Source organism: Panicum hallii, chromosome 5 (assembly GCF_002211085.1).
Source record: "Panicum hallii strain FIL2 chromosome 5, PHallii_v3.1, whole genome shotgun sequence".
Classification (NCBI taxonomy): domain Eukaryota; kingdom Viridiplantae; phylum Streptophyta; class Magnoliopsida; order Poales; family Poaceae; genus Panicum; species Panicum hallii.
Genome location: NC_038046.1, coordinates 49513418 through 49526796, shown reverse-complemented (window position 1 = coordinate 49526796; position 13379 = coordinate 49513418). Strand labels below are relative to the sequence as shown.

General features: G+C 45.6%; 2 protein-coding genes across 2 annotated transcripts; one reads left to right on the top strand and one right to left on the bottom strand.

The window, feature by feature from the left end:
- The first annotated feature begins 322 nt into the window (after positions 1 to 322).
- Positions 323 to 2041, top strand: LOC112892706 (probable pectinesterase 29). Its single transcript, XM_025959833.1, has 4 exons — positions 323 to 528; positions 830 to 1001; positions 1085 to 1524; positions 1626 to 2041. The coding sequence occupies exons 1-4, from the start codon at positions 323 to 325 to the stop codon at positions 1783 to 1785; spliced, it is 978 nt and encodes a 325-aa protein (XP_025815618.1). The 3' UTR covers positions 1786 to 2041.
- A 28-nt stretch (positions 2042 to 2069) lies between these two features.
- Positions 2070 to 8518, bottom strand: LOC112894465 (ATP-citrate synthase beta chain protein 1). Its single transcript, XM_025962191.1, has 17 exons — positions 8364 to 8518; positions 6625 to 6736; positions 6443 to 6545; positions 6252 to 6317; positions 6055 to 6178; positions 5672 to 5806; positions 5046 to 5106; positions 4879 to 4955; positions 4340 to 4495; positions 4108 to 4236; positions 3872 to 4004; positions 3639 to 3766; positions 3386 to 3491; positions 3199 to 3275; positions 3035 to 3105; positions 2638 to 2922; positions 2070 to 2492 (listed from the first exon to the last, which is right to left on the bottom strand). The coding sequence occupies exons 2-17, from the start codon at positions 6722 to 6724 to the stop codon at positions 2417 to 2419; spliced, it is 1827 nt and encodes a 608-aa protein (XP_025817976.1). The 5' UTR covers positions 6725 to 6736; positions 8364 to 8518; the 3' UTR covers positions 2070 to 2416.
- Between the last annotated feature and the right edge of the window lie 4861 nt (positions 8519 to 13379).

Here is a 13379-nt window from a genome sequence, read left to right as displayed (position 1 = left end):
AACCTCCATGAACGAAGTTTGTGGAAGGCAGGCAAGGACGCGAAGGAGCCGTAGCGGTGTCTGCCTAGACAAAGCAAAAATCCCGTGAGATACGCATTCGCGCACAGATTACAGAAACCTGGGAACCGAAACGAGTACTAGTTGCCAAATCGCAGTAGTCGTCCAGCCATGGCGAGAATCGATACGTTTCCAAACTCTCCCCCGGATTTACTCGCTTCTGCTTCATTCCCTGCTCTCCCATCTGCTGCTGGCCGGTTAGTCTTCTCATCATCATCATCAGGGCAGTAGCATGAAGCTCCGGCGGCTACGTCCATCTGCCAGAATGGCGCTGGCCGTTGCGCTCGCCGTGCTGGCTTCCATGGCCGCCGTGCCTCGGGGCCGCTGCGACGCCGCGGGCACCGTGGTGCGGAGCATCTTCGTCAACCGGAACGGGAGCGCCGACTTCGAGTCCGTCCAGCACGCCGTCGACTCTGTCCCGTTCGGCAACGGCCAGTGGATCCGAGTTCACGTCGCCGCTGGCGTCTACAAGTAAGTGATTCACGCATCCCTTGTGTTGTTGCAGTTTCAATAATGTAGTAGTTTTCGTTCAGAGTATTCTTGTAATTGTAGAGGTTTTGTTCTACGTTTGATTACCCGATGATTGGGTCCGAATCCTGAATTTGACGAGTGCTTTTTAGTTTGAGATTTATGTATGCTCGTCAATCCAGGTTCGCTCCATTTTCATATCCAAGTTTCATTCAGTTCCTTTGCTCGTCTAACAAATCCTCAATCAAGTAGTAATGAAGCTAATAATTTTGTGTCTGTTTTTTATCATGGCGCATGCACGAAGTGAGAAGGTGATCATACCTCAGAACAAGAGCTTCATCCTGCTGGAAGGCGAGGGGAGGCAGCAGACGTCGATCGAGTGGGCGGACCACGCCGGCCGGGACTCGAGCACCGCCGCCTCCCCGACGTTCGCGGCGTACTCCGCCGACTTCATGGCCCGCGACATCACCTTCAAGGTCCGTCGTCGTCGTCGTCTCCAACTAACTAAACCTTCCCGCCGCGCGCGCGCGCCGGAGCCGCTCACGCGATGGGATTGCAGAACACGTACGGCGACGGGGACGGCGGGATGTCGCCGGCGGTGGCGGCGCTGGTTTCCGGCGACCGGTCGTCGTTCTACCGGTGCGGGTTCGTGGGCGTCCAGGACACGCTGAGTGACATGGACGGGCGGCACTACTACGAGGGCTGCTACATCGAGGGCGCCATGGACTTCATCTTCGGCAACGGCCAGTCCATCTTCCAGGGCTGCGACATCCGGACGGCCCCAACGCCGGTGTCGCCCGGGTTCATCACGGCGCAGGGCCGGCAGAGCGAGGCGGACACGAGCGGCTTCGTGTTCAAGGGCTGCACCGTGCGGGGCGACACGCCGGCGTACCTGGGCCGCGCGTGGCGGCGCTACGCCAGGGTCATCTTCTACCGGACGGACATGTCCGGCGTCGTCGTCGGCCAGGGATGGGACGCCTGGAACTACAAGGGCAGGGAGTGAGTCGTCGCACGTCGTCGTGATCGATCGATCGAGCGGTGTGTCCTTCCTGATTGGCATCGGCATCTGATTTGGTTTTGTCGTTTGATCTGCACAACAGGGACACGCTGACGATGGTGGAGGCGGGGTGCACGGGGCAGGGGTCCAACCGGACGGGGAGGGTGCCGTGGACCAAGGCGTTGAGCGACGGCGAGCTCGCAAAGTTCGTCGACCTCTCCTACATCTCCGGCGACGGCTGGCTCGACGCGCAGCCGCGATAGTCGTCAGCCAGCAATAACGATGTCACTATACAAATTTACTGGTTGGGTTGTGCCAGTGAAAATGGTTACTGGCGTTACTTAACCGCATGGTCTTTTTGCGCGCAAGTAGGAGGAAATCACAGGGCGGGGGAAAGGAAAAATGACGAATGTAACCATTGCAAAGGGTGCATGGCGAATGTTACCAACGCAAAGCAGATGTCGGACGCAGAGAGGGACTCAAACCGGTTGCAGCTCCAAGCAACGAATGCAAATTGCCGATACTTCATTTCGACAAAACAAATGAATTTATCGACAAAACAACTCAAGAGGGCTAGCACCATACTTCATTTCGAGGGAAAACTTCTTTTCTGAGGCCTTGTCGTGAAACAACAATGAAAGTATCCTCTCCAATATCATGTGGCCCAACGACGGTTCGTTTTGCTGGACAAAAATCAGGACCAGAGACTTGAATTTGCAACAGATAAAACACACAAGCTACTGCTGACTAGTGATGTTCCTCTTCCTCTCCTAGTTTCACCATCAATCACAACCTTCAACTTTTATGCAACTGTGCTCGACTTTTATGAAGTGTACAGACAGCTGGAAGCCCTAGGTGATAGTAATAATTCCGTGCACAAAGAATGATTCTATCTCACTTGGTGTAGAGGACATCCTCCCATGGGTGACGGTAGAGTGGCTGCTTGAGCCTCTTCTGGTCAAAAGTGTGCCTGTGGGCCAAGTACCACATGTTCAGCAAAGTGAGTAGTTACAAAACTGAAAACTCAAAATAGAAAAATATAACTGCAACATACAGTCATTAGCATAGCAAAACCGCAGAGAAATGTCAATAATCAATGACAGAATAGGACTCACCCAATCAGACCAATTGAACGTGCAAGGACAAAGAGCCCATTAAGATAACCAATCTCGACAATCTCGTCGATCTCCTGTTTGGTGAACATTCCACTTCCAGATAGAAGATCCAAGAAAAGCGACCCGATCGCACCATCGACATTCAGGACCAAATTGTTGGCTTTTGACAAGGTGTAGGTCTCAACCTGAACAGCATATTCCATGTACTTGACTGAAGGGAAATGTGTGTGAGCATATTTTTGTAGAAGCTGCACACGCTTGTCCCTGTTGTCCCTGCTCTTGATCCTAATCGACACAGACAAGTGAACTTAGTGCAAGATCAAATGGATAACTGCTCGTATTTTTCCAGTGAAAAGATTTTTATGATAACATCATGAAAAGGCTACACATGCTATACCTGTGACCAATCCCAGGGACACGGATACCCTTCTTTTTCATGCCTTCAACAAACTCATAAGGCGTGAGACACTGCAACCAATTGATACAGACCCATTAGAGTGATTAATCGATATAAGAAACATGGAGATGCTATAAATGAAAGGAAAATCTAAGTTAGCTCACCCTATCGCATGCATCTTTGAAGTATCGGGCAGCATCATCAATTGCTCCACCGAAACGGGGACCAATTGTCAACAATCCTGCAACGACAACATTCCAATTTAATGTTTCAACCATAAATATTGGTGGTTCATGCAACAGCGCCCCAAATGGTAAAAGTTCTGCATGCAGAAATCAAACAAAAGCTCACCAGACACTAAGCTGGAAACAAGGTCCTTCCCGGCCCTAGCAGTAACTATAGAGTTATGAGCACCGGACACACAGGGACCATGGTCAGCGCAAAGCATGATGCATATCTGGAGACACATGAAAACCCCTTTTAGATCAAATGAACTCCAGATATAGAAAAATAATGTTGGTCGGAATTATCAGCCACTAGTACAACTTTAACCCTCTGAAGATAGGATAACACCATCGGTACGACATATATGCCCATAACTTACCTCAATAAACTGAGTGCAATAGCGAGGAAGGCTGCGCTTGAACCACAAGAGAGAGATAACATCACCAACACCATAACCCTGTTCAATAATTGTAGACATAGGGACACCAGCATAGCACGGTTCCTCGCCTGCATCGCAAGCACGCACCCAAAATTACCTCAGTTCAAAGAGGGGAAAGAGACAAATGTTGAACATAGAGCATAAATAGAACAACATGGCACCACCAATCTAACCTCTGTCATCAGAGATTGTGGAGATGATGTGGGTAGGAGCCCGGACCTTCCCACTCTTGATTGCAGTTTTAAGGTCCTCAGGAATGGGAGGAGGTGTAATTTCAGCCACAGGAGAAATCTTTCCTTCCTCAGCCTGCCAAATATATTTAGCCTCAGAAGCTTGATTCCCATATTCCTGATTATCCAATACTAATGCTTGGAAGACAATCACAATGCAGAAGACCTCATCAACGTACCAGTTTGTCAAATGTCTCCTTAATAGCACTTTCGAGAGCTTCATATGAAGTAGGCACAATTGCCCCAGCTTCCCTTAGTGCCTGATTCTTAGCTTGGGCTGATTCCAACTCACCACCACTCTTTGCACCCTGTTATGTCCCAGAAAAAAAAAAGATCTCTACATAGTAAATATACTGTTCTTCTGACAGAAATAAGGGCAAAAATGAATTCAAATAGTTATTTCAAACTTACAGCATGGCCAAACTGCACTTCCGATTTAAATAGACGTGCGCATGTCCCACTAACCCATGCAACAACTGGTTTCTGAACCTTTCCTTGTTTCAAGGCTTCAACAAGTGAATACTCATCTTTTCCACCAAGCTCCCCAAGAACAACCATCATTTTAACCTAAAGCCAACAAATATGAAGTACATGAAGTTATTGGTATACTAATGCTCCAGGCATGAGTTACAAACGATAAATGTCCACTATTAAGTTGAAAGCTTTCTTTTATGCTGAACAACCTACAAGTCCTGAGATTTTACTGGGATGTAAAGGTGTGCAAGACTACGGTACAGTAGTCCAAGAGAAAAAGAAAGCAAAAACGATGTGACCAAGTTAAACAGCAACAATAATGACAGTTTATGGATGCCATCACAGACAGGAGATGTAAATTAGTCAACCACAGGAAAGTTCACCATAAAGATCAATGATGAATATGCATAGCACTAAAAGAAAAAAAAAACGCACTAATTTCCATATAAAGATCTAAATCAGTTCAAATGTCAAACCTGTGGTATGTTATTAAAACGCAGAATGTGATCTGACAGAGTTGATCCAGGGAAAACATCCCCTCCAATTGCAATTCCTGATTACATTAAAAAAAATTGTTAGAACACATGCATTTTTTGTGAGCGTAGAAATATTAAATAATTGCATTTAACCACAATTGTGTTACCTTCATAAATACCATCTGTCACTCTGGCAATGGTGTTGTACATCTCATTTGACATGCCACCCTGTTGATGTAAAGAAATGTTAGTTTGGCATAGCCCCATTGGCGTTTGTGATGGCGTATAATCATTTAAAATGACACTCAGAATATACAAATGCAAATGAACATATACTAGCCAGTGAATCAGAAATAATAGACAGAAATTCAGTGGTTCAGGCAACAAAAAATAATTGCATATGCATTTACATTTGCATTTTCTAGATAAACATAAAGCCAAGCCTCAGTTCTACATTCAAAATTCTAGAAAGCTGCTCAGCGCATCATATACATTCTACAATACTTTCATATTCTAAGAAACAGGACATTTGCTCCCCTTAGTATCAGATAGATATTTAAGTATCCATGTCGACAATCTAGAACTTTAGTTTCTTTTACTACGACAGTAATTACTTGAACTACTTTGATATTTCTGTTTTTTTACTTTCTTTTTTTTGGTGTCTGTAGCTCTTGTTTGGTTTCATCTCTAGCTTACCCCATATTACTTGGGGAAAGCAAGAGTTTTGTTGCTGCTCATGTTGTTGTATGTACACAAGCAAACCAAATAATGAAAGAAGGGATAAAGGCCCTACCGATTTAGACACAAAACCGACAGATCCAGGCCTATAAAGCTTGCACTGAATTATGTTGTCAATGGTTCCAGCAGTATCACCAATCTTGAAAGCACCAGCTTGAATTCCTCCAACTGTTGCAGGTCCAATGATGACCTACAGATAATACTAAAACTGCTTAACAAATATAAGGGACAAATATGCAGATGTGACATAGGACATGGAGTGTGCATTTGCCAATAGCATATCTGGATGAACCAGAAGCCATTATTTTTTTATAAACTTTTCTAGATAGATGTGATCCTTTATTGATATGAAATGGAAATGTACTGATTTATGACGATAGTCTAGATGATCCCTCGGGTCCCAAAAAACAGTTTGTTCATGTAAACCTTAGTCCTTACCTTGTTATTAGCACGTGCATAACTAATTAGCTGCTTTGCATCTGATTCAGGAACACCCTCGGCAATGATAGCTACAACTCTTATTGTCGGCTGCTTCAAAGCTGACATTGAAGAAGCAGCAGCACTGCAAAATAAGCAAATATAGTTAGCATGTAGTTACTCAAGACCGTGCACTCTTTCACAAAAAAATAGCTAACCTCCGGAAGGAAGCAAAGTTGATAAATACATCAGCTGTTGGGTGTGCATTGCAGGCAGCTTCAATTCTACAAAATACACATAAGTAAATACCAGGTTGGGCTAACAATTAGATAGCTTACTCATCTCCACCAAAAATATAACTATTTTCTTGCTAAATGAAATGGCCCATACAAGGATCTAGAGAACTTACGTAGGATGAACTGGAATAGCAATTTCCTCTTGTCCGAAGAAAAGTTTCTGAAAACCATCAGAACCAGGATTGATTATTCCAGCAACAGAAGGTGTTTCTCTCCCTATAAAGAAACAGAGAGTCAGTAAGGAAGAAGTAAATTAGGAATTCAATTCAAACAAGAATGAAGGCCGGATGCGTACCACAGAGGAAGTCAAAATCAAGCATCCGTTGGATGGGAAGTTGCTTGTAATTGTAGAATAATGCTTGGGTAGTTTTCGAGAAAAGTTGGCCTGTCGCCATGATTTACTTCACCTGTAAAAAAACGAATCAGAATATGATAACAAAGAATAGTTTTAATCATGATAAATAAGCCTCTCTGCATTCCTTGTACTAATGCTTGCACAGAGACTTGAACGTTGAATGGATGGCACGACTAAACAAATTGGGAAACAAAACTTCCAGGCAATATTTATTATGCTTAGACAACCACTATAATGGTCAAAACACGCTACTCCAGAAAGTACAAGTACAATAAATGACCCTAAGTGCCATGATGACTGACTCCAATTTTTTCAGTAACCGCAGCACTGAGCTACCAAAACGAAACTTCTAGTAAAGCTTCACACATTATTCGTCCCATTGCAATGAATGGCTACAAGATGCAAGAAAATACGAAAACAGGAAGCATTATACCGACCGGACATTGATTTGTTTGAATTATTTTCAATAATTGCTTTCTAAACATCCAATATTTAATTGGAGGACTAGAGCTAATTCTACTTCTCAATAACCATCAAGCTAAGGAATCATTTTCAGCGATCACAAACAATAAATTGCAAGCAAAATTTATAGCAGGCACACAAAAAAAAAGAATTCACAGTGCTAAGTAAGATATAAACACATTACGCAATTACAATATGACCATATTAAAAATACAAAAGCACTTAACAAGACAGAACACTCAGATCTAAGTGTAAGCTTGCCTTCCCAAATCCACTGTACACCTCATAAAACAGGACACTAGACGATCCGTAGAATGCTGCTCAAAATCCGAAAGTATAATATAAAGGAGCTGAAATCGTAGCAGAAAATACAATGTCAAGTACGACAAACCAGCACATTTTTTTGGCATCATTGCCCTCAACTACTTCCATCATTCATCAATGCCAAAATGGAGCAAAAAAAAACGCTACAACATGCAACATATGAGTTGTCCAAATCTCATTGTTTCTCTAAGATCCGAGTCCACCAGTTATCAAATTCAAATCCAAGTATTGGTAACGCTACTATTCCCGATGTCCGAATCTTTCTTTTTCTTTCAACATCCAAGTCCACGAGTCATCAAATTCAAACCCCCAGTACCGATAACGCCACCATTCCCACAAGATCATAAGTTTCTTCCAGTCATCACTTGCAAAAACAAGTTACAACGAGCAAAATCGACCACTAACGACGTAACCAGCCAGAACTGAATATCAGAGTTAACTTCGGAAACACGACAAATTTAAACCCTCGCTAATTCCCGTACTCAAAGCCACCAAATCCAGCACTACCAAACCGCGAGATCTCCTCAGATCCATACAAAATCAGCACCCCCGAAGTCCAAATCACCAGTACCCGACAAAGCCCCACGACTCCTGATACTACTACCGCCGCAGCAACCAGCCCGAGCTCGCGCTACGGGATCGCTGCCCGGTCGAATTCAGATCACACGCCGCATGAAGGCAGCCCATTCCCACCGGAAACGACTAAATCCCACGCGGGCCGCGAGATCCCCACGCGATCCCGCGGCCAGCGGCGCACGCGGATCCTCAGATCCGCGGCCCGGCGATCCGTGTCGCCGAGCGTTCGGCCTAATGCCGCACAGTGCGAGCCGCAGCAGCAGTAGAAGCAGAAGCAGCGGAGGAGTGTGCATGTTGCGGGGGTGGGAGCTGCAAACCTTCCGAAGCAGGGGGCGAAGCCAGGCGCGGCCGGAGGGGGAGGCGGGATTTCGCCGGGAGATCAGTGGTGCGTCGCTGGGGCGGGCGGAGCGGAGCTGGGACGGAAGCAGAGAGGATTTATAGTGGCGGGTGGAGGATGGGGGGGCCGGTGAGGAGTAGGCGAGGCGAGCGACGCACTCCCCATCTACCACGAGCACCGCCGCCGTGAGGACTGTCTGGACCGGGTCCATGAGCCGTAGTAATTGACTGCTGGCTGGGGTTTGCAGCCGGAATGGCTGGAATGCAAGGGAGTAGGATGAGTGAGTCAGCGGCAGCCGTACATGTCTAGTTTTGGTCATACGAACTTTGTTTTGGACTGGTACATATTTGAATATGAGCACGTCGTGGAAGTTTTTTAGCTAAACAAAAGGAGTTTGACAATAGAAAAAGATACGTGTGGCTTTGCGATGCATCTACGTGTTTTAGCGTGTGTTCATTTCTTAAAGATGTCGATATTAAGAATTAGCATCCGATGATAAAAACGGAAGTATGTAATTTCCACGATTATCTATTGACATGCCAGCATCTTTCATACTCCATCACAAAGGCACATAATTTATAATAAAAATTAAGCTGTAAATTTGTCATAGGCTTCACCAAAACAATATGACATCGATGCTCGTCCTATACGAAGCTTAACAATGATATCATCACATATGTCATTTATGCAAATATGAGCAACATATGTTTTGATATTGGATGAGGTTTCAGAGATTAAGTTAGGTACTTCATGACGCTTAAAGATGTTTAGGGATAGTAGTGTGGTTAAACATGTTATCCCAAGGATCTACCAAGATCCTCGAAATCTCTTTTTCAAATAAGCTCTGAAAAGATCTTCGCAGGTCAGCAATGGTATATGATACAAACAGATTGCATATCTATAAGCTAAAGATGTATGAAGTGGAGTTCTAAAACTCTTTTTCTGCGAAGCAGCTGGAGGGTGATGCGAGATTGTTGGTAGATCAATTCGGTACGTCACAGGGATGGGCAAAGCAAAGCTAGGATGAAAAAGCACAAGCTAAGAGTGTTATAGTGGCGGTGGAGGATAAGGGACGGTATGGACTAGATGACGCGAGCAATCCACCTTCCATGCATCTACTCATGAGGTGTTATATGGCCCATGACACCGTGAGGACTATATGGACTAGGTTCATGATCCATAGAAATGGGCTTCCAGGTTTAGCAGCCGGAGGTCCGGAATCCGTGAACGTGGAAGTAGGACGGGACGATAATGGTACATTACTATATATGTCTAGATTTAGTCATATGTACATATTGTATTTTTGACTTGTGCATGTTTGAAAATGAGCGTACATATTAAGAAATTTGTTGTCTTCAACAAGTTGCAGTTAGCATGTATTTTAGTGATATAAAAGGAGTTTGGCAATGGGATAGGGAATAATAAATGCTCTTGTATGGCTTTGAGACATAGTCAGGTGTCTTTCATATTTGGCTAGATTTGTATATTGAAGTTGAATTTCAGTTCCATTGAGCCACCCACTTTATATAGGCTCAACGATAATAATTGTATTGATGATAGTTGTCGTCTATACATGAGCAACTCAAATAATAACAAAAGGCATGGCAAATATTTCCTTTTTGTGCCGATTTGCAATAAGAACAATTTTGCTGTGATCTTGGCAAATGAAGTTCCATAATACGTGTAGCATGACACGACAATATCCAACAACAATATAGTAAGACATGCATGGACCTGTTGAGAGTTGAGAACATTATGTATAAGTGGTCATATGTTATGAAAACAGTTTGCGTGTTCATAGGCTTTTAGACATCACATCACTAAATGATTTCTCCAAACTTCTTCCATATCTTTTCAGAGGCTGTTCAAATTACAAACCACCTGTGGATATGGCAGTGGTCGCCTCAGGTTATGGACTGCAGTGAAAATGCATTAGCACATGCGGTTCCTTAAGGAACCGTTTCTATAAATCAATTGGTTGTAGGAATGTGTTTTCACATGCGGCCCATCAACCTATATATGAAATGGCTCTAATTTTTCTATCTTTTTGTATATTTTTAATTAAAGTGAGATTAGAGAAAAAAAAATTGTGAAGGGGTATATCATACTCGTCGCCATATCTAATAAAATTTGTAAAATATTATCAGATTGTTTATGACTTGTGAGAATGGAATATACGCCATTGACACAATTTTTCAGCAACCAAGAAGCTTTGCAAATATTTATAATTTTACAAGAGACGCGAATGGGCACGACATATTCCTCCATATAATCTCATTGCTAAACTTAGAGGCTGTTTGATCCGGTGACTAAACTTTACTCCGGGTCACATTGAATATTTGGATGCCAATTAGAGAGACTAAAATGAGCTAACTATAAAACTAATTGCATAAATGGAGACTAATTCAAAAGACGAATCTATTAAGCCTAATTAATCTATCATTAGCGTATGTTTACTGTAGTATAATATTGCTAAATTATAATCTAAATAGGCTTAATGGATTCGTCTCCCGAATTAGCCTTCATTTATATAATTGATTTTATAATTAGTCTATGTTTAATACTCCTAGTTAGTATCAAATATCTGATGTGACGAGATCGTGAATTCAAATAGCCCCTTAGCCTCCTCCTCTAGCACGTACTAAAAGAATGAATGGCTGAACCGTAAGGCGCATGCCGCATGCGCCAGGCATCCGGAAATGGCCACCGCGTGGTTTTACTTCTTTGCTTTGCTACGTGCGCTTGAGCGCGTGACGCCGCAGTAAATCCGCATCCATGGTTTAGTTGGTCGGTCATGTGTTTGTGGGTCTATGCGCCGGGTTTACGTAGGTCGCACCGCAGACCAGCAAGGGCAAGGCCGGGTTTGGCCGCGCGTCGACAAGGTGGTCTGGGCGACTGACGGCCCACCGTGTGTCAAGCTGGGCCCACAAGCAGCGAGAGCCAGGAACGACGTGGCCTGTGGGTATCCGCCCCGCTACTGTTCAACCAGCCTACTGGGCGGGCGGGCGGGCGGCACGTGCACTCGTGCCGCGGGGGGCGTTCGGCAAGATCAGGCGCGGCGCCACTGGTTGTTGTTTCTTTTTTCTTGTTTTGAGATGGCCACTGGTTGTTGAGTGAATGGAATGAATCCGCAACTGAATCCGTGGCTCCCATTCTTGGATCGTAAACTAGGCATGGGCGCATGGCCAATGGACCGTGGGCCGCCGCACGGAGTCAGTGGGAGCCTGCCTCACTGACGCCGGGCCCACGCTAGGAAAGTGGCCCACATGTCATCGTCCTGCGCGAGGGAGGAGGGTATTTAGCTGGGTCAGTGTGGGCCTTTTGGCCGGGTGGAGATCCCGAGGTCGCGGCATTGATCGTCATGGCCGAGGAGAGAAGGGGTGTCTGCTGTCTCCGCGTGGGCCCCGGCGGCCAGAGACAGAACTCTCACGGTTCAAGCTCCGAGGGTGGCTCCTGCTGTGTCAGCCCGAACTTATAGCTGTACTGTACACGGCGTCGTCGGATCCGCTGGTGGTAATAGTCCACCGAGAACATGGCCGCACGCTCACATCCAAGACGAACGAAACATGTTTGACTTCTTGATCACTAATCTAATTTCTTGAAAAGTATTCTCCGTATGGGATGTATGGTTGAAACTAGACCAAGATAATTCATAAAGTTTTTGAACGAGCAAGAATCGTAAGTTTCTAACAGGTCGTTGACGAAATGACAAAGATTTCCGTTTAGGAACCGTTTGGATTTTTTTTACGAGAGCACGTATTTTATTACGAGGAAGAAAATTTTACGACGCAACATCGAGAGAATTCTCGAAGTGCAGATTTACAACTATACCATGCAGACAGTGGCAACTCAAGCAACCAACATAGGGAGAAAGCGACCATCTCAGCTCTAAATACACCCAAGAAAAGTTAAACACCACCGCCACCACATAACAGCTAGCCTAAACTAGCCCAAAGCGAGCAGCAACTACCCTGCCAGAAGAAAGAAGAAATGCTGAAATACTAAGAATGGCACCAAGGGCATCAGTAGCATGGATAGAACTTCAAGACGACGCCTCCCGGAAGAACATGACGCAAAGAGCCATTGCCGCCAGCCTGACAAACAGACGAGCTTTTCACCCGAAGAATGGAATTAGGGTCGAACAATACCTCCAGCGAGGACAACGGCACCCGAGGGTATTGCCATTGTTAGCACCAACCGAAGTCGTGCAAGGTTTTCGCCATGGACCCAAAGACCCCTCTCCATGCTGGACAATGCCGTCGGCGAGCAACAAGCACATATCAACAGATCTAACAAGCTGAAGCAGAGCAGGATAGTAGCAAAGCAACGACAGGAGAACCCATCCCGCAACTAGCAATAACAACAATGACCATGACGGCGGCGGCGGGCTCCCAGTAGCGCTAGAGAGGTGGCCGGAGGCTGCAAGCCCAGCGCAGGACGGGAAGCCGCAACCACCAGGGACGGCGCCGGTGCCCTATCGGCGACGGGCCAGACACAGCGACCCCGCGCCTAGGACGGGTGCCCCGGTGGCAGGCGACCGAGCGGGAGTGCCTAGGAGACGTGAAGTGGGGTAGGCGGCGTTCGGGTGCGAAGGGCGTACCCGAAGACGAGACACGCCGGTGAGGGCGGCCCCCGGCTGCGAAGCCCCCCCCCCCCCTCCCAACCAGGGAAGCGGCGCCGTCGCGAGAAGATCCGAGCGTGGGGAGCCTAGATCCAGCGAAGAGACGCGCGGATACAGCCTCCGACGACCGGCGACGACCAAGACGGAGCCGAGAAAGACGATCTAGGTTTAGAGCTGAGAGCAGAGAGGAAGGGTAGAGGGAAGGAAGAGGTGTTTGGATCCTCTTATTTTGGAGGAATTGAAATCTACTTAATAAACTAGACTATTTGGCTTAGAATTTAACATCCCACCACTTTCCAAAGTTTAGATATAAGTCTATCCTAAATTCATAGAATGGAAGATGAAAATTGATTCTACACACCACCAAACTATGTT

Bases quoted from the DNA above. Each gene is read 5' to 3' on its own strand.
- LOC112892706 (XM_025959833.1), top strand. From the start codon at position 323: ATGGCGCTGGCCGTTGCGCTCGCCGTGCTGGCTTCCATGGCCGCCGTG. The intron at 529-829 runs GTAAGTGATTCA...GCATGCACGAAG, and splicing joins GTCGCCGCTGGCGTCTACAA to TGAGAAGGTGATCATACCTC. The intron at 1,525-1,625 runs GTGAGTCGTCGC...TCTGCACAACAG, and splicing joins TGGAACTACAAGGGCAGGGA to GGACACGCTGACGATGGTGG.
- LOC112894465 (XM_025962191.1), bottom strand. From the start codon at position 6,724: ATGGCGACAGGCCAACTTTTCTCGAAAACTACCCAAGCATTATTCTAC. The intron at 6,546-6,624 runs GTACGCATCCGG...GTTTCTTTATAG, and splicing joins TGATTTTGACTTCCTCTGTG to GGAGAGAAACACCTTCTGTT. The intron at 2,923-3,034 runs GTATAGCATGTG...TGTGTCGATTAG, and splicing joins GTCCCTGGGATTGGTCACAG to GATCAAGAGCAGGGACAACA.